This window comes from Anopheles merus, chromosome 2L (genome assembly GCF_017562075.2).
Source record: "Anopheles merus strain MAF chromosome 2L, AmerM5.1, whole genome shotgun sequence".
NCBI lineage: Eukaryota > Metazoa > Arthropoda > Insecta > Diptera > Culicidae > Anopheles > Anopheles merus.
The window spans coordinates 6,135,017-6,160,510 of NC_054083.1; the positions used below are offsets into that span (position 1 = coordinate 6,135,017).

A 25,494-nucleotide genomic window follows, 5' to 3' on the forward strand; every position below is an offset into this window, starting at 1 on the left:
ATGCACACACACATACACACACACACACACACACACACACACACACACACACACACACACACCACACACACACACACCACACACCACACACACACACACACACCACACACACACACACACACACACACACACACTCACACACACACACACACTCACACTCACACACACACACACACACACACACACACACACACACACACACACACACACACACACACACACACACACACACACACACACACACACACACACACACACACACACACACACACACACACACACACACACACACACACACACATACGTATGCACACATACGCCTATTCTCACTCTACACTCGTACATAATAATGTTACTCTCTTTCCCTTCCCAGAGAAATCCAGGGCATACTAGGTGGCGCACACCAACTGTCGACTATTTATAAACATAAACGTCGGCCATTTTGGAACAGCGAGCAGCTCCTAGTACTAGGTTGCGCTCTCCTTCTCGTCCATACGGTGCGGTTTCTGGCCCCTTGGTACATCTAGCCAATCTAGCTTTTTTTTTAATGCCGACGTAGTCTCGTCGTCCCGCCATCGGCAAAGTTTTTATTGCCATTTTTTTGTTATCATTAACAGGAGTTACTCACTCCTATTCTATACGTGAAAAGCCCTGCGATATACTCACAGTGAGAAGGAGAGAAGCAAAAAGGGCGAGATAACACGTATCGCGCCACACGCACGTTGTGGGACAAAGGCAACCAAAAAAAAAAAAAAACTACGTCCACTTTTAACGTGCCAACGCTTTCGTATGAAGAGCTGTAGCACTTTGGCCCGGTGGCCGATAACCGCATATTGCATCATGCAGACTCGTGGTCCCCCAATATTTGTGTACTTCCCACTGCCAAGCCTCAGACATGTCCCAGGCGTTTCAACCGAATCAAGCACCTCTAGTCTATCGATTTTCCGAGCCTACACATTCAAATGTTACTCGACTCTTTATGATAGCTTGGCGCTGTCGCACCTTTTTAAGGAGCTCAACGCATCAGCATTGTTTGGAGAAGCAGTACCGTGCCATTTGCGCTGTGGAATAAAAGGTGTACGCACACTGTTGGTTCTGCCGCAAACGTTAAATGCAATACAACGTAACCATCAGCAACACACTCGGCACACTCTAATTTCTGCAAATTTTTCATTGGAAAGCGCCGTATGCAAAAATGAGATTAAGTTACACAAAATGGCATAACGCGTCTACAACATGCACTTCCGAATACGGACAACTACCGTTTGCTCGGGCAATGTACATGTGCAAAAAACAAAATCGTCTGAAATGGTTATCAACTTACGGACACATGCTTTGCGTTGCTTCTAAGCAAGGGTAAATGGAATATTCACTGCACGACAGGCAGTGAATGGTCGATGGTACCATAGGTTTTGTTTTAGAAAGAAGACGAAGATGAATTTCAAATCATAATTGAACATTGTGTAAATATATAAGCCACATAAATTGTGATCAAATTGGAATACTGCAGGACTTTTGCTGTAACCATTGTGGTTCCCATTGCAAAAGAGAGGGAAATCAAAAACTGAGCCTGATTTTGTTTCAAAGCGCATGCGCACACATTCGCCCTTTAAGGTTTTTCTAGGTGAATCCATCCGGCATTCGCCCCCGATAGAACAGCATGCTTTAGGAGAGCAGCGATGGTAGTAAGAGCATCTTGGTCGATACCATTAATTACATCTGCTTTGAGAGAAACATAATAAGGGCTTGTTTGGCAGTACAGATATTATGTGCAGAAGTAAGGCGTGGGAGGGGGGTAATGAGAAAACATTATCAAAGTAGAGCAAACATGTGAAGCCCAAACAAATAGCAGTGGATTGTTCCGAAGTAAACAATTACTGATAAAGACATTTGCACAAAGATGGATCTATGCTACTCCCAAAAGAAAAAAGAAAAAAAAAATTCAATCGTTCACCCCTGGCTAGACGAGCCAGAATGATGGCTGCCCTATAAGTGTCAAATTAAGAGTGGATTAATACAAAGTTACGTGTAACAATTTAATTGCTATTGCGTCTATGTCTAGTATTATGATTTTAATTATGTTATATCCATCCTCCGTTCCACAACATTCCGTAATGGACGACGCCCTTTCAGTGTAGGTGCTTGTTTTGCATATACATATAACTGCTACTTAGGATTCTAGCTGACACATGACAACGATTGGCGATCGGGACGATTCCTCGTCGCTCTCGTAGAAGTATCGTTGCTTTGGCGAGAGGCCATGCTGCAACCGGCGGACGGCTTCTTTCACGAGATTGTTGTTTTTCAGCAGGGTTTGCAGAAACTCGTACGGATCGTCTATCGTCTCTTCGCCTTTCGTCTTCGCCTTGTTCGCCGCCTTCGCCTTCTCCGTGCCGCTGCCGCACACAGGCTCCGACCAGGACCGGCAGGGTATGTGGTAGGGCGAGGGCCGGGAGCTTCGCGTCGCCTGGTGTGCAGGTTTCGCTTTCAGGCGCAGGTTTTCGCGGATTTCGTGTACCAGCTCTTCCACCGCCAGCACGTCATTCGTCTGCTTGCTCGGCATTGTGACGATGCCTTCGCTGCTACTGCCGCTATCAGGATCACTACTTCGCGACAGTGTTAACTCACAAACACTGGTGATGGTGGTGCAGTTGCTCTGGACGCGACCGAAATCGCTGTCGCCCTTTTCTGTCGGTTGAGCGATGGTTGCAGCAATAATAATAATAGATTCACGACCGATGAAATATTTGCCAATACACTCACGCTTGCGCACTCACATACACACACACACGTACGCACACTGTTGGTTCTGCCGCAAACGTTAAACGCAATACAACGTAACCATCAGCAACACACTCGGCACACTCTAATTTCTGCAAATTCCGTCCGTTGTTTTAGCTGATGCAATCCTCAAAGCGGATTAACCAATCCACAAACACACTGACACGTGCCAACACACACACACACACACAGAAACTAAACCAACCAGCTTTTTATTTCGACTAGTTTGTTTTCAATTGTAGACCGCACTCCTGGCAAGCTCGTTCTGGATGTTTGTGTGAATGTGGTGCTCTTTTTACTGTAACTCTTGACGAAGAGTTTTCCGGTTCTAGATACGTTAAATGCACTCGACGATTCGTTCCACTTCGTGCTCTTTCACTCACAGCACTGGCACTGCCTGGCTTGAATTGAGCTTATGATAACAGTACGCTATGCGTTTTCATTGATTGCTTACGGCGGCTACTAGCTATGCTAACTTCGTGTGCGGCTGTATTTTTTTCCTCCGTTGAAGCAGTGCAACGGTTCTCCCCGGAGTTTTTTGTTTGTTTGTTTGTTTGATATACTACACGCAACAGTGCGTATCAAATGGGTGCTGCAACAAAAAAGACAAGGATAAAGCACACGAACGACTTTTCAATTTCCTATGGATGTTTTCCTTGCTTTTGTTACAGAGTAGGCGAGGGAAAAATTTCTCCACAGCTCCGCGGGACGTATGTTTCTGTCGGAGGTGTGAACTTGGTTCCGTTTCCTCGATACAGCACAGCAACGTCTTGGCAACTGCGGTTGAAAATGATGTTTTATTTTCTTTTGCTCGGCACACTGCGCGTCGCCTCCTTTCTCGTTTCTTCCTGAAGCAAGCGCAATCGGAACGTACACACACGCCCTGGACTGGCAACTCGAACACAATCTGCAGTTGCTACCTTCTTTCTGCGCACCTGGCGAGAGCTGCCTGTGGTAGTGGTAGTGCACTGGCAACGTAGACTGCCCGTAGTTTCACTATTTCTTGTCTGCACTGCTGGCGTACGTGGGAAGCATACACCAAAACAGTATGAAGAGCTGCTGTGTGATGTGTTTTTGTGTTACTATTCGGTTTCGCTTTACACTTTGCTCTTTTTTGCAGGTGAATCACGTCCAGTGTTTTACACGAAGTTGCGATTAATAGTGAACTACCCGCTAAAGCAGAGCAAGTATGTGAATAGCACTATCGCACTGCAGCACTTTCGGTAATGCTTTTTCTTGTGCTCGTTTTGAACGGGCGTACTCTGAATCTAATCCACACTAACACAACCAACACGGTCGCGCTCTGGCAAGATATACACTGTTTTCACTGTCGGGCCGTTACCCGAAATGTGTGGGCTCTAACTTCTCAAAACAGAGCACACAAACAGAGCTTGACCTCCGACGTCATTCACGATGGAGCAGGGGATGTACGAACCCACAATGCAAGAAAAAACGACCCCTTTCTTATATATATATACACACACACACACACACAAGCACACACTCTCGGTTACTGACTGCTCTACGACTGTGTTTCAGACGCACTGAATCGATCCGCAGCGAAAAACAACAGCAATAACAAAGATAAACAAGGTCCGCAAAGGAAGAGGAAATCCCTTTCTATCGCCGCTGAATGTTGTTAGCACTACGGAGTAGGTACACGGTACGCGGGTCGGTGCCGTTTCCTTTCTCAGAGCGTTTACTATCCCTTTGTCAACACTCACTATCTCGTTCTTGCGCGATACACAGCAGCGTTGCTCTATCTCTTTTACACTCCTTGCTGTGAGATACTTTTTCTTATGTACAGGAGCGAATAGCGACCCGGTTAGATGCTATCGACTCGGACGTGCTAGATCGAATGAACGGAACGAACCACCGCGGCTTGGTTTCGTGTTTACCTCAGCAAACCAGCCAGAGCGCGTCGACACCATGCTACACGCACACCATCTCACCCTACTCATACGAGCGCTGGGAAAAGACGTTACACAACCATATCGCAATGATTTGGCTGCTAGGAAAAGAAGGAATGGTCGTATGGTGCTTATTAATCAATTATTCCGTACGTACTGCCTTATTCCTGCGATTTCAAGCCATTTCTTTAGAATTCTTTCTTTAGATTTGCAATTCTGAAAAGTCGGGTAGAGTTGACCATTCATACCGCCGCACCGACAAGTACAACACACATATGAAACGTAAACAACGACCGTGTTTTCGAACTTTCGAGTAAAACCTTTATGTGTGCGTGTGTGGAAAGCATACACCAAAACAGTATGAAGAGCTGCTGTGTGATGTGTTTTTGTGTGCGGTGGTGATGTGAGGCTGCGTCTGCGCGTTTGTGTTTGAACTTCTCTCATACACGTACGTTGCGGACATATTTGCGGAGGTGTTTGCAAGAAATTCTACCCGGTAAAACTACTGCTTTCGCAAATTCTTGCCCTATCGAGGAATAGAAAAAAATAATAAATTGCAATCGAAACATTCCATATTCGATGCAACCAATTTGAAAAATTGGTATCAAAAGCCCAATACACGCCTTTTCTTCACGGATGTGTGTGTATGGGTGAGATCCAATGTGTTTGATCATTATGAGCAGAAATGAGAGCAAATCACTCGTCTCTCTTTTCAGCTGCCCACTTTACACTTCCTTGAAAAAACGGTCCCCCGCCACACCAGCTTTACTTGGCATTCCATTCTGTTTCCGTTTTTTACCCACCCTTTGTTCCATCTCGCTTACTACGATTGCAATATGCCGATTGTCCATTTCACTCGTTCTAATACGGAATAATGTAAATAAACCGCTAGCAACGGCTTCACCACCACATGTACACAGGTACACCTAGTTGAACCAGCTTACGCGCAGTTACGTTCGTTGAGTTTCGCTGCAAAATGTTTTACAAGAAACGTAGAAACGCTTTCAGCACTAAAATACTGTCTTTTTGTACATGTAAACCCTACACTATACGCGTGTGCCTTGCGTTAGTACACACTGTAGTTGCTGCCTTTCCTGCCACAGCCGTTGGATGTTTTCTTTCGCGCGTTTTCTTTCTCTCAGCTACGTTGTTCAAACAGGAAATGTCTTGCATCGCTTTCACACTTTCAGCAGGCGGCTTGGTTTGGCTTTCATCCCTTTTCAGTGAATGCCCTAAGCCGGGTACAAACCCACCACCACCTCTGCGCCGTTGTAAACATGACCTCGATTTCGTAGTGTTAGTGCACAAAATGGCGCCTGCCAAGCAACGCAGCAGACGGGGTGATTGTTTTTGTTTTGTCGCGATCAAAACATCACCCTCAAACCCTCTCTCCGAGCGCACCAGGTGTTGTTGTTGTTGGTGTTGGAGGTGGTGGTAGCGCTGGACTCTGCGTACGTCCATAAAACCGAGCCGCTCTCCTCACCCCACAAGACGCAGTGTAATGAAATGAATTAAAAAATACACCGCCTGCTCCACACCAAGGCAAACACCCCAACGGAAAGAGGACTGGGAAAAAGACACTTCTTCGAGAGAGGTGCATAAAACGCCTTTGCTTGTTGTTTTGTGTGCCTACGCCCGCTTTCCGTGGCTCGTTCGTAACAGATTCATCAGCGGAATTATTCATTGCTCACTTCCAACACAACACATCTACGTCTACGGGCATAGTGAGCGGAAGTGAATCATCATAGCGCAAATGTCGTCCGAAGTACGGAGGGAAGCAGACACTGTTGCAAAATACAATCGACTCACAGTCATAATCCTTATCAAATCGCAAACAACAACTAAAACCAGTGAGGAAATAAGGAGAATAGTTAACCGTTAAGCAAGCCAATCTTATATTCTTTTGCCAACTGCTTTCCATTTTGCTCAAGGGATGTTTTTGCAAGACAAAATATGTTTTTTGTACACGGCCACTAGCTGTTTTCTGCTCATTCAAAAGGTTTATATAAAAAAGCTGTAACGTAAATAACAAGCATCAAATGGAAGCTGACTGCAGGCCCGGGGCAAAGGGCATTCTTCTCTGAATTTGCACCTACGGATGGTGGGGCTTTTCCCCTTAGTCTTAAAAACACCACCAATGCAATCAAAACTCACTAACCAAACGAAAGTAAAATTGGTCTGTTACAACAGCGTGTTGTAACAAACAATTTCGTTCTTCGGTGCTGGTTTTAGCACATCCGAACGACGCCAAAAAGGATATCGGTGCAAAACCGATTCGGTGGTTCAGTTCGTTGGCGTCTGTATAAAGTGCCCTTGCCATCGGAGGTAGAACCGCACTCGCTCGTTCCATGTTGTTTAGCACAAACAACAAATAAAAATAGCACAACGCGTGGCGTGCGACATAAAACGGATGCCCGCCTCCCCCAAATGGAACCAACAGTCGAAAGGATACAAGGATCCGTTCAAGGTTACCATCGGTGCTGTACATAATGTACGACCAACGTACGACCGGGGACGCTATCATCTCTGCGCAATAGTACCGCGTGCCACAGGCCGCCCGGGTGCCCGGTATTCTGCACCGTAGAGCATCAACTTTGTTGAAGCCTTATCGCACTTTATTCGTACACGATAAAGCGAGACGGAGTTTGTTTGTGTCCCGGGACATTTGAGCATGGTTTGGGTTTAACTTTCCTTTAACGACCATCTTTGCGTTCTCTCCAGCAGGGAGAAAGTGCTGGCGATATGGCGAGAGTTTGGTATATAGTATGTAAGGGTTTTTTTTGTGTTCTCTTAGCACGTTTTTCCCTCCCTTGCTGTAGGAATACCATCGAGGGTGTCCTACAACCCCAGACCAGCCACCAACAAGTCTGTAAGATATAATCTATCGTAGTGGATTGAATTTTTTTCTTTGTTTCTGGTTAACACAAAATAATAATATCAATTACATACATAATAAACATTTTAAGAGGCAACATATACATTCGACAGTGTTATTTCAATGCATCAAAAGGCAAACGCAATGAGCTCCAGCACGACTCTCTGTGGTATCGGTTTGCGTTCAAATACGAGTGCAAATTATGTTGTGATGTCTCTTTACTTACATGAAATATGATTCACGATATTATGCGTCTGCAAACCGCTTGCAAACCAGTTGAAATCTGCTTTCTGAAAACAATTCAATGACAACATACATTACAATAAATTCACAATTTAACATAAATCGGTACATCAATGAGAAGAAGTGCAGTGAAATGTTGCTGTAAAATGTTGCGAATTCGAAATTCACAGCATGATGATTTAAAAAAAATAGTTGATTACATAAACTAGCATTTCACGAACGAACACCCCAATCAATCCAACCGTTCGATTTTTGCAAACTAATACCAAAAACGAAAATGATTCGCAGCAAAATTTCGGAACGACAAATAAAACGCAAAAAAAAACAGAAACGCAATGGTAAACAAAACGTGCTTTAGTAAATACGTGGCTCTCACACATACAGCACAGCTTGTGTTGGTAGATAAGTCGGGTGCAAGCGATCGATTGTTCGAGGGAATGCCAGTTTTATCAACATCTGATACACTTTTCTCCGTACTGGGTACGAAAACAACTTCCATTGCTCGAATAACTCCAGCTTTGAAGGGAGGGCGCGCATATGATACAACAATTCTTTTTTTTTTTTCTTGTAACTCAAAATCATCACAACAACACTCCGAACAACATCGTCATTCATGAACAGAGTGGTAAAAAAACGCTCCAAGGTTGCCAGCTCCAGCTTTGGTAAACAACTGTGATAAGTCCCAAGAGCTTATCGTTGGAAAATCGTTTAATATTTTCTCCGAAAGCCATCGTGGAATTGGGCGGAGCATGGTATAAGTTCCACCGAAACGGCGCTTGGTTTCATAAAACATTCATTCAAACGTTCACAATCAATGCGCAATGGGGAGTGCCTGAGGTGGTGTTTCAAATATTATTGACAGTTAGCCTAAAATTATCGATATTAGCGATAATATATTCCTTGCTGTTTGCATCATTTTGCAGATAAATCATTTTTAAACATTCATATGATACATTTCCAATCGTGCCAATCAACAACAACAACAAAACACACACACACACACACACACGATCGATTGCACAAGTGTTAAAATGAGAAAGCAAACAAATCCTATATTTAGCAAATCGTTACATTTTCAATTCGAACGACCCGCTGTGTAAGCGAAACTGATCAATTGGGGAATTTCCAGTGGGAATCCATCACGTCAGCTGCATTTACCGAAAGGACACACACACTCCCCTAAACTATCAGATTCACGACACTTCTTAGATCGTGGGGAATTTTAAGATCAGTAACGATGTGACAGAAACAGCCGGTCGTTGTACAAAACAGAAAACAAGCTATATTCTTGCAGGTTATTAGTGGAAACATTATATGTAGGCGCGTGTATGTGTGTATCTTGACGCCGTTACAATCCTGCGTTGTAACAACCCCAGACCATAGAGAGATAAGTGATAAGGCCACATGAAATACTATCGCTAGCGAATGGCAAAGTCCAACATGGCACAACACACACAACAGTGTTGTTGCAAGCCCCTCACCCACACCCACCCATACCAATACTATCGTGCTCTCAGCCACACACTACACAACAACAAAAACACTCCCCACGCCATCCCACACCCCTCCCCCCTCGCTCCCTAAGGGTACATGCTGGCAGCGCCAAACGAGTGTCGCCGAGAGCACAGTAAAAAAAGTGTACATAGTAAACAAACCGATCGGTTTTCAGCTTGCTCCCAACACCCAACACAGTTCCCACACCACACTTCCCTTGCGCGTACACAGCACTATTGCAACTGTCCATGGCCCCGATTGGAGCGCATCCGAGAGGTGCGCATCTACCCTCTCTGTGTGTGAGCATTGAAATTGCATTGACGATGTGTTGGTACACGATGTGGTCGTTCCATGGTACAGCGAGCCAGCCCCGCCGGACGCCCGGTGGGGCCACATCAGGCGGGTCGTCACATGGACGGTGCACGCGGTCAGTCACGAAGCACCAGTGAGTAATCCGACGATGGTTGCGACTTTACTGCATCCTTGTACACCAACAGTCAAGCCATCTGTTACGGCCATTACGGGGTAGCGCCCACGTACAAAGGGTAACGAATGCAGAGACTTTAACAAATGATTTGTGTTTTTTTAAAGAACACCATAATTTCATGCTTGAAGCCGGTACAACGCGCATCACGGCTTTAAAAAGGAAACATTTTATGTGCATATGCATGTGTGCTTTTGCGTTACGAAAATAGATCCACCTGGCACACTTGCTGAATGTACACAGCTTGTTGTCAACATGTGGCCGACTGCCCACAAGCGGTCTACTGATAGGAAAAGTTAGACTAATCTATGAAGCATAGACCAGTACAGTATAACAATATGTTCCATCTGCTGTAGTCGGTAAATGTAAGGAAAGAAACAACAACTGCGTTTATTCTCGTCTAAATGGAGCAAAATGATGTTTATAAAACAGAGAGAGAAAGAGAGAGAGAGAGAGAGAGAGAGAGAGAGAGAGAGAGAGCGAGAGAGAGAGAGAGAGAGATATGCTGTGGGGTGATATTGCAATTCGATGCAATGGAATGCACCATAACCCCATTCGTGTCCGCCCATAGTGTGTGTGTGTGTGTGTGTGTGTGAGTAAGTGTGGGCGAAGTGTTTGGGTAAGGGAATCCCACGCAGAAGAGAGAAAAAATAAATGCTACGTTAAGCTGGGTGTTATTTGAGTGAGTCGTGGGTGCAGCAGGGTGGTGGTGGTGGTCGTGTGCATGAATCTTATGCGCATGGCACAATCGTGTTTCGGTGGGAAAAAAGTGGAAGCATTTTGCTGAATGAATAACCGAAGGCAAGAGTTCGCTGACGTTTTGCTAACGAGTGAATGCATTTGTTGGTTCACGAGCAGCAGTGCAGCATGCATTGCTGCACACCAGTCAACGTTCGCAGGTGAGAAGGTGCATGAATGAAGTGCACAATGGAAGCCAACAATGGTTTAACGCTTGTCGAACAATGAAGAAGATGCAGCTTCGTAATGAAATCTTTGAAAAAGCCACTAAATAACCAGCGACACACTGCAGCACTTGTGTTATCACGCCGTTGCAAGAAAGTGCAGCTCCCACTGTGGGCCTAAGCACTCGAGCAAAAATGTAACAGAGCTACATTACACATTGTACTTCAAGGGCTAATACAGCCAGTATCTTTACAGCCCTTCAATTACAAACCTTCTGTTGTTTGCACCAGAAAAACGGAGCGTTCGTTGGATGTGTCAAACTAAACAGAAGCATTCAGCTGTATTGCTGCAACATTGCTCTACTGCGTTGCAGTATGAATGATACGGATGTCAACAATGCTTAGTGTGATATCAGTTAATCTTTGCGTGGCTACGAACAGGATTAGCTTGAAGCCTTTGGCCTTTGGTTAGTAATACAGTTCGCAGTGGTGTTTGTTAGCCAATGTGTGAAATGATCAGCACACAGCAGTATCGCAAATGTGTGCAATAAAATATAAACAATGTTAACTTTAGCGCGCCGATTTGGGCTCAACGAACTTACCTAACCACGTCCATCCATCGGCAACATCATGACGGCAAACATTGACCAAAGCAAAATTAAGGAAACAAAAAAGGAAAGGCAAAAATGTGCCAAAACATACTGAACGAAAGTCAACGTTCTTGGCGCGTTTCCTCTCCCATCATTCCTCCTCGCCCTTAGCTTTTCAACTGCTGTTTGACTGTACATGTAGTAGTTTCACCGGCAAGCATCGTGAAGTGTAAATATTAGTGGTGGATCTCATACGAATCCGACCCCGTCCGTATCGAGGTCCGGGGTCCGTACTCTATCGGAATCGATCCCGTCCCGTCGTTGTAACAATTATTCCACAACTCGTATGATGACTTAGGGGATAGCGGGGCAAAATGGGCATGTGGGTCAAAATGGGCACCCTCTTGTTAAGCATTATTTGACTACAAATATACTTTCCCATGCTCAAAATGTATTCATTAGAGTGTTCTATGAACACCATGTAAGTTTCATAGCCCTTACACAACAAATAACCAAGAAAAATGCAAAATGAGGTTTAGTAGCATATTGATGTAATTTTTGCCACTTTGAAAATAAGCTTAAACCAGTGTCACAGGGATGCGTTGAAGTTTTACATGATATGTTTTTAAAGATATGACATTTCTTTACAATTTGTCTCAAGAAAGCAAGGCGATTGAATGCGTATTTTTACTAATGTAACAAAAAATACAAAAATGCTTCACGTGGGGCAAAATGGGCAGTTACGTTTGGGGCAAAATGGGCAGATGCTTTTGAAATACGGCGCTTGGTGAGGCTATGGTGTTGTATTTGTCGCCTCAATAATGATAACACGCACAGCTTCAAAAGATTCGATTTTGTAGATTTAAACGTGTAAAAACTGTTTTAATTTTGATAACATAGTTATGGAAGAATTTTAAGGGCTTTCCTAAACAGCAAAACAAAAGATAGAACGAAAATACATTTCACGAAACGTGCGCAAAAGCATAGACCATTACCTAAGCGCAGTAGTTGTGGCCCATATTGCTCCAGTGTTTTGACGTTTCACAGTTTGTTTACATATGCCCATTTTACCCCGCGTGTCAAAATAGCTTCTCGTAAAACATCAACTTATATTTTACACTGTTTTCATGATTTTAAGTTGTTTTCATTCTATTTGGCAATTTTAATCCATAGATAAAGGGTGGAGGCATACAATAATGGAAGAAAAATGGACTTTTGTGGCATATTCAAAGGAATTTTCAGTAAACTGCTTTTGCCCCATTTTGCCCCGCTTTCCCCTATGTACTCGCCTGCCTCCATGAGTTGGAACCGGCATCACACTCTCCTGAACCCATTGAAGCCAACACATTCGATGGTTCCTGTTCCGGTAGGTTCGAAGCTACTTGCAATAAAGGAATGCGGGGCAAAATGGACCGGTTAAGGATTTTGGTCTGTATCTTATTGGTTAAACCACTTTCCACTGTTATTTTGACACCAATCCATACTTCAACGTCTTCTTCATGAAAGAAGTCATAAGATGACGCATTAATAACAAATATATACGTTTAAAATGGATTTTAAAAATTAACAGTCGTGATCATGTCAACAGTCAACAGTCGTGAAAATGTATTGTGTGGGGTAAAATGGTATTGCTATGGGGCAAAATCGTCTTACACAAAGTGTCATAACACATCAAAACAAAGGGGCAAAATGGACCACAACATTGAACTTCAAGCTTTGTTTTAAGCTCTTGCATCGCGGTAGAATTGTGAGAGTAGAAATTTAAGTTTAGTATTTAAGTGTTTTGTTGAATAATTTAGTCAAATGCTGGACTATTTCAATAATTCACGTGTGGTCAGTAATTTTTATCGTCGATATAGTATGCATACAACAAAGATTTATTTATCTAAAGCCTGTGTATTGTTGCGACCTTAGCTTATACCATGGCCTCATCATGTTGCTCTTGTCAAGACATACCGACCATTTTTCACCAAGTGAAACATTTTACAAACTTTACCTTTAAAAGTTTTACATCAAATTTAAATGGTAATTTTTTCACGTAAATCATAGATAAATATCGTGTACCTGGATACACATTTTGTTGCTCTAATTGTATGTTAAATTCTTACGAAAGCTTATTTTTGAAACGGTGAAATTTACATCGCTTAGAGCAAATATTTTATTTGCTAAACTGTTAACTTAATTTGGAATCTTTTGTTATGAAACGTTCATGGTGGGCTTTGAATATCGTATTTGATACTTTTCAATCATTAGAAGTCATCATGACCGTGTTAATTTTCCAATAATGCAGGTGACCATTTTGCCCCAGGTTCCCCTACACATGAAGCAGCAGTAGCTTGGGGCGATGATATTATTCGGCATAAATTTTCATCGAAAAGAGCGTTTGAAGCGTTTGGCTCCCGTTTGTTACTCTGCTGTGTTCACCAATGAAAATAACAGAAAACCAAACTGCAAAACAAACAAGTCCTGTTACGGCAGTAAAATAAATATACCAGAACGGATAAATAATACTTTTGTTAGAGTAAGCGGTTGTGCATAAAATAAATGAATAAATATTATTTGTTTTTGGTGATTATCATTATCATTATTATTAAATTACTCGTGTACATGAATAGATGTAGAATATATCGACTACTACAGTTATGATATATTTCGTCACTTAGGTATTCTCAAATATGATATTTTGATGGTTCTAATTAAGTCTAATCTAATCAATCAACAATAACTTCGAGCAAGTTTACTTTGTTTCTGACTAGTTAATTTGGCCTGGTTGCATGTTTAATCAACAGAACCTAAGACGTGTATACTAACTGCAAGGCACATTTAAATGTTTTCATTCAAACATGTAGGTAAGCATTCCTGCTCTCTCTTGATGTCTATTTACTGATATTTTGTTATGATCGTGTTGCTATCTTGGTACAGGCTTCCATCCTATTGTGATCCCGGTTCATAGTCCTTCCATATTTTTGTCTTATTTACAAATGTTAGTTGTTCCATTACATTAGCAATCGTGGTCCACTTTCTTTTTCACTATGTTTGACTATCGGCTGGACTCGTGGTACAGTCGTCAACTCGAACGACTTAATAACATGTCAATCATGGGTTCAACTTCCAGTATGACTGACTAAAATCCTGCTATGGTTTATCAAAAAGTCACTAAAAACCAAGCCCCGGTGTGGCGCAGGCAGGCCTTGGCCGACAACGGTTGTTGTGGCAAAGAAGAAGATGTTTGACTATTCCGCTATCATTGACCATTTTCACAACCATATACCATATAGGACATACGAAAATTTAATTTAGTCATTCTGAACTTATGGAATAGCTACTATTAAATGCCATGACATGTTCATATGACATATGGGTCCGAGTCTTCCATCCACAGGGCTCACTGTCACGGCTTATTATTGACCCGTGCCCCATCTTCTGCAAGACTATTTGTGTACCAAGCAACCGGGGATAGTCAGGAGTGCTAAATGCTAATAAAAACAATTAAACTAACTTCATTTAACTTTGTAGCTTCATCATGTGCTCATATAAAAAAGAACCCCTGACCCAGGAATGTCCTTATTCCGTGTATATTATTATCCCATTACTTTTCCCAATAGGAGTTGCTGTTCATTTCAGTTTGACAGTGCAGTTCAGTTGTAATTCCACTGCTGAACCATACAATTGTTTTTCCCGCAAGATATACTTTCAATGGATGAATAAATTGTAGCAACCTTGATCCCATAATAATTGGGAATTATTATAGCTAGGTTAGGTTCTTCTGGTAACGACACAGCCGAACGACTAAACTCCGTGAACCCGCTACAAAATATTAAAATTCAATTATTCAATTTTTTTTTCCAAATGTTTAACACAACTCGTACTGAGCCTTATCCAACAATCTGCGTATGGAGACCCGATCCATGGGAAATATAAACCCGTTATATGCATGTTTTAAAGTTGTTCACTTAGTCCTAGTTATGCAGCTCCGATGGTTTCACTATTTTGCATGGTACCCAGCATTTTTGGGTTAATGTACAATGAAAAATTGCAATTGTTTAACGTTCATAGCGTACGATTTGGCAATCCTTTCAAGCAAGCATTTGACTACATTTGAATGATGGTACAGGAAGCAAGTACATGATAGTTCGAAGCAAGTATTTTTATTTAAACGTTTTGAACTACACAAAAACACTACTACGCATGATAAAACGGATGGAGCGAGGTAGAATCTCCACCACAGAATTATTTAGAATCACTGGGAATAATTTGATAATTATTGATACACTTTCAACACGTGTGTAGAAGAAAACAATGATGTCTTTTGATCTGAATATATCAATGATTCAATCACTCTACCATTGCTTGTTGTCTCGGAGAATGGAAACACCGCAAAGAAATAAAAATCATCCAAGCACCCATAGTTGGTTAGCAAAACCGTTCTATAGTGAGTAACTTTTTCGTTCAGGAAGATCCTATAGTGAGCAAGCGTCACCTATGAGCGTTACGTGAGCGTAACGTGAGCGTCACCTCTTACTTCGTTTTGTATAGGGAGATTTGAAAAAAGATTATTTTTATTTTTTTTTACTTTTGAATCGTTAGAGATATCTAAAGGAGTTCTTGAATCTTATCTGTTGAGTTCATTGGACCCCAAGAATGGATAAACAGTCGTTACTCACACATATGCGATTGATGAAAACATTTTTGTAAACAAAATTTGAATTTTAGTAAGTATAGATTGAAACGGCTGGCCCGGTTTGGTGGTGCAGTGCGACTTAACAACATGCCCGTCATGGGTTCAAACCCCGAATTGACCGTGTCCCCATATGTTAAAGGTAAGTAGCTTTGGCAACACTCAAAAGCAAATTCATGCCAAACAAAAAATAAATTTGGTTCAAAAACTTGCTTTGCACAATCGTTTATAACCGTACCAGTTAAAAATATAACGCGTTTCATGAAAACTTCCCTTTCTATAAATGTTATAAAAGCGGAGCTTTCTGTTAAATAAAACAGAAAGTTACAGAAAAGCTAGCTAAACCATGGTTTACACCTGAGGGAAACCACAAACATCCACAAAATGATCTGTAATGATTGTAAGGATTGTGTCTGTAATGGACCTACCATCAGAATTTTTTTTTAAACGAGAAGAAAGTGACTAAGCTGCGCCTCTAAAAGAATCGCTGTCCAGAGTTCACTATTTTGCTGCGCATTTGCTTTCCATGAGACCAACGACATCACAGCAAGCGGGCCCGTTTCCTAGCGCGACCAGTGAGATTTTGTTTTCATTTCATACCTCGCGTGTGTTGACGTGTGCCTCGTCGAGTGTGCATGTGTGTTTTCATGCTTTATTCATCACATCCCGCTAAACCGTTTGGCTGCCACTCGTTCATTGAACCTCCACGTGCGCTGCGACATTCTTGCTAATTCAATCGTACACACTAGACAACGTCAACACGGTAGTGTGTCGTCGTTTGTTTTCTTACTTTTTTTAGAGATTGCAAAAGGGTGTGTGTGTGTGTGTGTGTGTGTGTGTGTGTGTGTGTGTGTGTGTGTGTGTGTGTGTGTGTGTGTGTGTGTGTGTGTGTGTGTGTGTGTGTGTGTGTGTGTGTGTGGTGTGTGTGTGTGTGTGTGTGTGTGTGTGTGTGTGTGTGAGAGAGAGAGAGATCTGAGGCGATCAAACAATGATTAGCGATCGTGCGATTACCATCACTAGTTTTACCCTGTATGTAAATAATGGATGAATTAAAACTCGAATCAATCTGCATGTTTATCTCATTCTTTCAGTTATGCAAGTTTGCGTCATACTGTACACATTGTAACGTTAAAATTTGGATTTGTGCAAGCCCACCGTCGTATGGAAGTAAAGCCGAAATTGTGTACAAACAGGATGGAATATAGCTCTCAAAATATTTCATCTAAACTTTAGTTGCTCTACCAGTATCAGTCATTTTAGCGGGTCAGGTACAGTCATAAAAACACCTGTGCGTTCTATCGGTTGTTCGTTTTCCATGGTAGATCCGATAAGATGTTCGCTTTGCTTCAACATCCCACCCAAAACACACCTGTCGCCACGAAAACGTTGTGCGCTAGCCGGTGGATAGTTTCCCACATTCTTTTTAATTCTTTTCTTTTTCTGAAAACAGAATATCCAGTTTATGCTTTAGCGCGAGAGGTGCTTGTGTGTGTGTGTGTGTGTGTGTGTGGGCGCAGGCGTGTCCGTGCGCGTGCAAGCCGTATGATTCAGCAGCATACCGGCTTTCTCAAGGTTAATCTGTTCTAAGGTACAATGGCTTCTCGATCGTTGCCGAAGCCGGTGAGGATCTTCACATGCTGAGTTCATTCTTGTTTGCTGAACCGCGGCGTAGCCGTAGGCGTTTTTTTTTCTTTCCACTTCCGAACCGAAACGCGTAGTAAATCGGTGCGCGTGGTTTTGAAATGTACGCCTTTACCGTACATCACACCACGTTGCCGGTGTTTGTTTTCGTTCATCGCCGAATCATAACAAAGGGGAGCGTAGAAATAGTGAAAGAATACAAATTTTACGACCAAACCCTCACCTCATGCACACACACACACAAACCCAAAAATAAAAAAAAATCTGCGCTGATAAAGAGTGGCTAGAAAGGGCCTTTTTTGATCAAATGTAATGCGATATACATTTGAGATCCGTTCACCTGCGGTTCAACAACTAGTCTGGGCATTATTTTATGTTATGTTTTCAATGAAAATAGTAATTATTTCCTCTTCTATCATTTCCGATTTGTTCGTTAAACGGTTGTGGGAATGTTTATACAATCGTTTTGCTAGCGCCAATCACATGGCCCGTGCATTCCAAAGCACAAAGGTAACGCGCTCACTCAAAAGCCATCACACCGTGTATGAGATGACTTTGGATCGATGACTCCATTTCAGACTGTCGGTATTTGCACCCAAGCCCCAGCTTCTAACGCCTCGCAGGTACCGCCAGACATTCTGGAGGTAGATTTCGCTTCCGCTTACAACGCTAACCTTGACAGCGGTTATTACACCTTGCCGAATCTGTCTGATGAATTCCAACGCATGAATCCTTTTTTTTCGGCATCGGAAAAAAATTGTATGATCCCAGGTAATAGGTGGCAAATTTACGTTGAGATCACGAGTAATCAAATGAATTTATTCAAATTAATACTGAGCTATAGGGTTTAAAATACAGTTAACTAAACCTGCAACAATAAGAAATGTGTTTCTACCTCCGCGTTCCCTTATTGCCCTTATCCCCATATAGTTATATTATTATTGTGCAATTTATAGTTTATACCGAAGTTCAATATTCTTCGAAGTTCAAGTTATTCTATTCTATATTAGTTATTCTATTATATTATTCTATATTATTCTATTCTATATCGAAGTTATTCTATATATTCTTTCCCCCGTTTATCGTTAATGGAAATGTACAAAAATATACATATTTTTTCGTTTTTATTCGAAATACGACTTTTTCTGCACGTACGCAAATTTGAAACTGGGCAAGTAAATTTAACCGTGACGATGATGCAACACATTAACCAGATATATCTGACTTTCCTTTGAACGAAAGAACGACGTCTACGTGCGCGTGTGTGTGTGTGTGTGTGTGTGTGTGTGCGTGTGTGGCTGTAAACAAACTTTGCGCGGGAATTTCATCATTCCACAGTGTCTGGAAATGTATGTTTGTGTGCGTATGGCACATGCAAGCGAAAAAGGTTTTAGCTGCCCTTGTGTGTTTCAAAACACATTTGCGCGAGAGAGTCAAAGAGTATCGCAAAACTAAAAACACCAATTTACCTGGCAAATCGGCACCGTTTGGAGAGGGAACGAAAAGGAACTCGCCTCAAAAAAAAGGGGCGCCTGAGAGACCACCCCACTGCTGCAGCCAAATGGGACGAGGAAGGATCACAGACCGGCGGCAACTCCGAAGCAACGAAGCAACACAACAAAGAAACCGGCTTTTGAAGAGGAGAAAAATAATACAACCACACGATACAGTGAAAAATGAACGGAAAGGAAAGGAAAGGAAACATCCAAACAAGGCAAACGATCGAGGCCAGACGATCGAACGATCGTGGCTCGGTTTGCAGCTTGCCGTTTCCAGCACACGCGGTAAATAAAAAGTGCTCACAAAGGAAAAAGGAAAGGAAACGAAAGGATCGAGAATGTGAAACGTGATGGTACGAGATGAAGGAAAAAGGGTTACAGGTGCCCATGCCCATACCGAATGAGTAAAAATAACACAACCCAACCAAGCGCTCAACCCTCTCCTGTATGTGAGTCAACATTATGGAACTGCTTCGTTATGCGGTCAACACGAGGCTACAGCCATTTTTGGGGCCATTTGTTTGCAGAAAGCACTAACATACTAAAAAATATATTTAAACGTGAGCAAATAAAATATTTTATGATAACACAAGCACAATCAGTGGTTGCAAACAGACAGAAAATCCATCAAATGGTGTACCTATTTCTATATTGAGCTCATTTACTTGAACTCATAATCACGCTGGCAGTAACGCCACCCAGCCACCCTCTTTCCCCCCCCCCTCCACCTTCCCGCTCCCCCAAATCCTACAAAAATACATTCGCCGATCACTGTTCCCATTCATTACGCCGTGGGCAGAGCCGTCTGCGATCAGACCATTCCATCATCATACACTGCGGTTCGCATTTTTTATGGTTTCCATCGCCTTCTAGGACTGATAGACACAAAAAAAAACAACGACAGCAACACTCCAGGCAGTGTATACGTGATGTGTGTACGCTTGCCATTTGCTTCTTCCAGCCTTCTTCGTTTTGAGCGTCTTTGCCTTCCGAGGCGGCCAGGCCAATGCACAACAGTGTGGAGAAGTGGCGTGTAAAAACAGAACGGAAGAAAAATAATAACAAAGCCGGCTGCCGGTAACGACGTCGAGGGAAAAGCTTCTTCAAACCCGCTGGGGGCCAACTTTGCACCCTCCACCAACCAGCCCAGCCAGCCGTACAAGGCCAACGCCAAAGCAGACACGCATCGAAGATGGCGTGGTAGAAAGGGATGGCAATTGAGCAATACGACCAAGAAGAAGGTCTCGACTCGACGATCGAATACCGTGTCTTTTCGTGCGATCTTGTGCTGTGTTTGTTTTGGTTGGTGGAACTTTCGTCTGTAAAGAGAGAAAGATGAAGAGATGCATGTACACCCCGCAGCAAAGACGAGCGGAATGTAGCGGAATCGACAAGGCACAATCGTGTGGTGTTTGTGCAAAATCGAGAAATAATAAGCTGGGTAAGTAAAAGAAATTAGACCTCACGGGGATCCTATGGGGATCGTCGTTAATTATCGAGCGTCTGTAACGTTTACAGGTGACTTTCCAGTTGAATTCAAAACTATCTCACATAGGACACCTATGTTATACAAGTCGTCACCAACACTCCAATGCATTTAGACAACAAAAGTTTGTGCTATTTGAAAAGGTAACTTATTGTAGACGTTGTATACAATATGACAGCCATTTAAAAAACTGTAAATATTAGTTATACGCTGCAGATTCTTCTTGCTAATCATTTAATTTCAGTCCAAAGTTTGCTCCTTTCCTACTTTAGGGTTAGTTAGTAGTGTAGCATAATTTAGAACCTAACCGCCGATCTATACGCACTTTGGGTTGGTTCTTTCCGTATCGGTACACCGCTAATTAAGAGTTAGTCTCAGTCCGTTTCATTACGACGGTCGAGGTTTACGATGCGTGGAAGGTGAATGACGCCGTCATGCTACGTTCCGCCCAGAAATAATGCAATGTCTGGCAAGTTTTTTTCGAATTTCCGTTGAGGTTGATTTTACAATCTTGTTAATTTATATAGTGTAAACGTGACTGTTCTGCGTATAGATTGGCATACTAATTGTAGAGGCATTCAGCATCGCGAATTGTAATAATTTCTTGTTATTTGTGCACTTCATATTAAGTCCCATTTTCACGCGATATGAATGTGTAACGTACCGAACTTTCAATACAACCACTAGGTTGACCATTCCATGTGTTGTGGTGCGCTAATGGAACAAAACAAACCCAAAAATAACGGATGGATAGTAGCAAAGCAAAGACGGTTAGGGACACTTGGTTACAACAACCCAGCCAAACGTATCTTTTACTTCAGCATTCTCGTTCATGTGTCTGGCGTTCGTTCACACATGCAGAGAAGCTGTAGACTTCGTGGAATTCTCTCGCTTAAGAAAGTGATGTTTGCTTCTCTTTCCCTGCTTTCCGGTTGGTTTCTTCTTCACGGGAAACATGCACGAACAAGTTTCTCTCGGCATTTGATATGCGAGACGAAAAGAACTTGTGAAAAAATGAGTGAAGCCAAACGGCCCGCAGCCCGAACAGCACATGAATTCTGTCGAAAAGAAACCTTAAAATTGTTTGCCATAGGCTCAATGCTTCGGCTTTCAAACTCAAGTGTAATGGAACTTTCCGTTGGTACGCGGGACCGCTCCTTTTGGTAGATCTTTCCATGATGAAATGCTTCACGATTCTCCTTTGCGTTGTTTACCTTTGAACGTATACAACCGCGCGAAGGGTAAGCAGCTGACATCATTAAACTTTCGAAAATTACGTGTAACGTGTATGTTATTCTACAATAATAGCTTTGTTGCGAGAAATGTAAAATTAGTCCAACATTCAATATATAATAAATAAAACGTCTACAATCGTTGATGAGACGGTCGGTCCGGGTACAATGTGATTGATTGTATTAAATATATTTAATATTTGATAAATAATTTTCATACAATATTAATTTCTTACTACCAATGGCAGACGATATTCCATAGGTAAGGAAATGTTGAATAAATCTCGCGAGCAACAGTCTTGTGGGACCATAAAAACATAAGGAAAGCATAGTTCGCCCAAAGGTGCTGATGCTTTAAATTCTGTAGCCAGAGTTCACAAACATAAGGCATAAGTTTCATAGAAACAAATGACTTGGACCGACGAAGAACCGATGTTGAGAGATAGGAAGAGCGTAAGGAAAGAAGAGATGATTAACCAGCAAGAAAATGAGGAAGCGGGGAGACGACTGTGTAAATGGAAGAGGAGGGCACCGCCTATTTAGTTTTATGAATGGGGGGTTTGAACTTAGAAATATTCAAGGTTACTATCGGTTATGCTCATGAGGCAAGATTAATCATTAAGATTCTTGTTTATGAATACAAAGAATGCACAACGTGATAATGTGTTTTTTTTTTTCATGCTAAGGCAGATGCGGAGAGAAAAAAAACATGTTTTTGTGATACAGCTCGACCGTTTTTACGCGAAATAAAAAAGAGAACGTGTTTGATTACATGAAGCAAACGATTGTGTTCTAAAATAGTGGGTACACATTTTGTAGAAAATAAAAACCTTGACGCAGTTTAAATGAGTTTGAAATATTGAACAAAATTCAGGGTGGCTACCATTGTGCTATCGGCAAGGCGAATTACCCATTCACACAAAAACTAGTGCCATCTGTCGAGAGGAATAAATCGAACAAGCTAGCGCCATCTGTTGAGAATATAAATAAATAAATAATCGATGAAGATTACATTTGGCGTACAGTGCTATCTTGTGGCTAAATTATAAATTACTTTACAGTGAATTTCCCTTTTGCGTCCACAGTATTCCCCGAAGGAAGAAGTGGCGCTAATGTTGAATCCAATGTATACCGCCTGCACAATTTTGTAATATTTGTCATATTTACTTTGTTATAATGTATAACTATTTACTGACATCTCATTTTGATGATTTTGAGTTGATGCATGAAGGGATGATTTGCTGAATAAACCGCATGTGGATTCAACGCTATTGCCGCTATAGGTTATTGTTATGCAATAATTTAAAATATGGCCTTAAAAGGGTATATCTTAAAATTCATGAAAAGTATTTATGACTTTAATGCATTCCATTCGCTTTCAAACTGTGATAGTTTCTAAATCCGAGAAACAGTTAAAAATTGTAACTTTAGTTGTCAAATCAATCCAACGATTTCAGCCCTCCGTGAAGAGAGAAAAAAAAATGTCAAACTAATGTCTCGAACATACCGGTGCCGTAAAGAGCAAAACATACCAAAACAATATGTTTTTATCATTGCTGCTACACACAAACTAAACACAATCTTCAAAAGTTTATCATTGTTGGCAAAGTTTGGGGCCGAGCAAAACAAAACAAAAAATCTTTCCTTGATAGATCGGAAAGACAGTCTAAAATATCCTCCTGACCGTGACAGTCCATCCGGTGTTGGTTTCATAACTGGTTGTTATCAAAGCAATCTGCACATTTGCACTAGGCTAACAATCCAGAAAGTGTTTGTGGTTTAACAAAAACTATTAAATAAAAAGAAGTAGGCCTAATCTTGTTAGCTGGAAATCATGAGTGGATATTTGGCTCGAAACTACGGCAGTCGCTACATATCTGTGAGTAAAAAAAAGAGAAGGAAAATCGGAAGTTGAATTGCTACACCTAAAATGCAGCATGCTATACGAAAAATCACTATCACTTTCAGTTCTGTAAGAAGAACATCACAGCTCACTCCCAAAAATAAATTTGGTTAAGAAAGACTCGGCAGCACTACACGACGAGTTGTTTGGTGAAAATTGTTGAATTGATGGAGTAAAAGTTTTTAACTGTTCGTTGTTTTGTTTTGTTTTTTTTTCAGATACTCAGCCGTGTGTGGTCAGGAAACTCACAGCTGATGAAAAATTCCGAAGCAACTTTGAGAAAAACACTCGAAGCAAAGTTCCCTCAGGTAGGGATAATGTATGTGACAATCAAACAATAGTGCAGCCCTAGGCGGCTATCGAGAAAAGGGTCGTTGATCGATCGTCCCTCAAGATTACACTATCACTCACTGAGCACAATACACAATAATGACACTCAAATTGCGTTTTCTTCTGGATTGCAGGCAAAGAACATCGTCGTTAGCGACATTTCCGGAGGATGTGGATCGATGTACGAAATATACGTCGAAAGTAAAGAATTTAAAGGTTTGTCGACTGTTAAGCAACACCGGTTGATCACGGAAACTCTCAAATCGGAAATTAAGGATATGCATGGCCTGCGGATACACACATCGATAGCTGAATAATTGCTACTCAGAAATTGGATAACGTTTGCTGTAGCTGAGCGCTATAGATCAAATAATGATGATACTTCTACGGAAGCAACGATGCAAAACGTCACTTGCATAGACAAAAAATCCAAAATAAAATGTTCTAATACGTACCTCTATGCAAAGATTATTCACTTATCGCACAGTCAAGCAGCAAACAATTGAAAGCCGATTGTGCAAAGCTGGTGGGTGCAATGATGTCGATGAGAGCTTACGCAGACAGGACTGATTGTTCAGGATTGGGAGACACCAGTAGCTATGATCGACCAGTTTAACGCGTTGTTCTTTTTCTTGTTTTATGGAAATAAGTGGGCGCGATATGGTTCACTCTTATATAGTGATGGCTAACCACGAACACTGACTGTTATCAGTTATCACAACCATGAGACTCTCAACGATTATCAGCGTTTGAACTGTGTGTTTCCAGAGCAATATATGCGCGCACAGAAGGATACGTAGCTAAACAACTGATAGTTGCGTTTTTGTTTATCATAGCCTCACCAAGGGCTGCCAATTGGACATGGAGATGACGTTATTAAAAAAATATACATATTTCATAACCTCAACAGAAACGATAATTTATTAAAAGAACATTTTGCAGCGTAATTGAATGTTGTTCATTAAAATGGTTTGGAATTATACTTTTTTCAGCCAGGTTCAATTCCGTCGAGCCACGAAACATTTACTAACAAGCGACGCTTCCCATGTTGAATCAATCATCCACAAGCTACCCATTTTGGCATCCAGTTGAGGTGTTTTGATGAAGTTTCCAAGCCAAACCAGTTGGATAAGGTAAATAAAGACGTCTGTTCTTACTGAAGATTTTATTACAACTAACTATTCCGTTATGCGCTCAAAGGCTACTATGATCTACATATATATTTGACAATTACACGATTGCTAGATTACAACAGTAAAATTAAAATTAAACAAGTATCTGTTGTTATCTGAGATAAACGAGGCAAAGACCAAACTGATGGTGGCAACATCAGCGGGCCCACCAACAAATAATCAGAATCTACGTAGGCGTGACGTGCAGATAGGTGAACGCACTTTTGAAGTCGTCCCACAATTCACCTATCTTGGGTCAAAGGTCAGCAACGAC

The 25,494-nt window shown here is 41.8% G+C and overlaps 3 protein-coding genes across 7 annotated transcripts in view; 1 reads left to right on the plus strand and 2 right to left on the minus strand.

Annotated features, from left to right (window-relative positions):
- The window catches only part of LOC121591747 (xaa-Pro dipeptidase), a 49,858-nt gene extending 24,986 nt beyond the window's left edge, over positions 1–24,872 (minus strand). Inside the window, exons 1-2 of one of the 3 annotated variants that reach the window (XM_041912635.1) lie at positions 24,504–24,872; positions 7,793–7,856 (exon numbers count right to left, since the gene is read on the minus strand). The gene's annotated coding sequence lies outside the window, so the exon portion shown is untranslated. Of the gene's footprint in view, positions 1–7,792; positions 7,857–9,464; positions 9,546–24,503 lie in introns of those variants that run through there. The other 2 variants (XM_041912636.1, XM_041912637.1) reach the window with 2 other exon arrangements.
- Positions 549–4,943, minus strand: LOC121591748. Its single transcript, XM_041912638.1, has one exon. The coding sequence runs from the start codon at positions 2,561–2,563 to the stop codon at positions 2,171–2,173; it is 393 nt and encodes a 130-aa protein (XP_041768572.1). The 5' UTR covers positions 2,564–4,943; the 3' UTR covers positions 549–2,170.
- Positions 23,295–24,508, plus strand: LOC121591749 (bolA-like protein 3). 3 transcript variants are annotated; one of them, XM_041912639.1, is made up of 4 exons: positions 23,295–23,694; positions 23,784–23,787; positions 23,937–24,037; positions 24,183–24,508. In XM_041912639.1, the coding sequence occupies exons 1-4, from the start codon at positions 23,650–23,652 to the stop codon at positions 24,363–24,365; spliced, it is 333 nt and encodes a 110-aa protein (XP_041768573.1). In that variant the 5' UTR covers positions 23,295–23,649; the 3' UTR covers positions 24,366–24,508. The 3 variants fall into 3 exon arrangements, with proteins under 3 accessions (XP_041768573.1, XP_041768574.1, XP_041768576.1); XM_041912640.1 differs by lacking the exon at positions 23,784–23,787 and having other exon boundaries at positions 23,301–23,694; positions 23,937–24,026; XM_041912642.1 differs by having other exon boundaries at positions 23,303–23,787; positions 23,937–24,026.
- Positions 24,873–25,494: the final 622 nt, after the last annotated feature.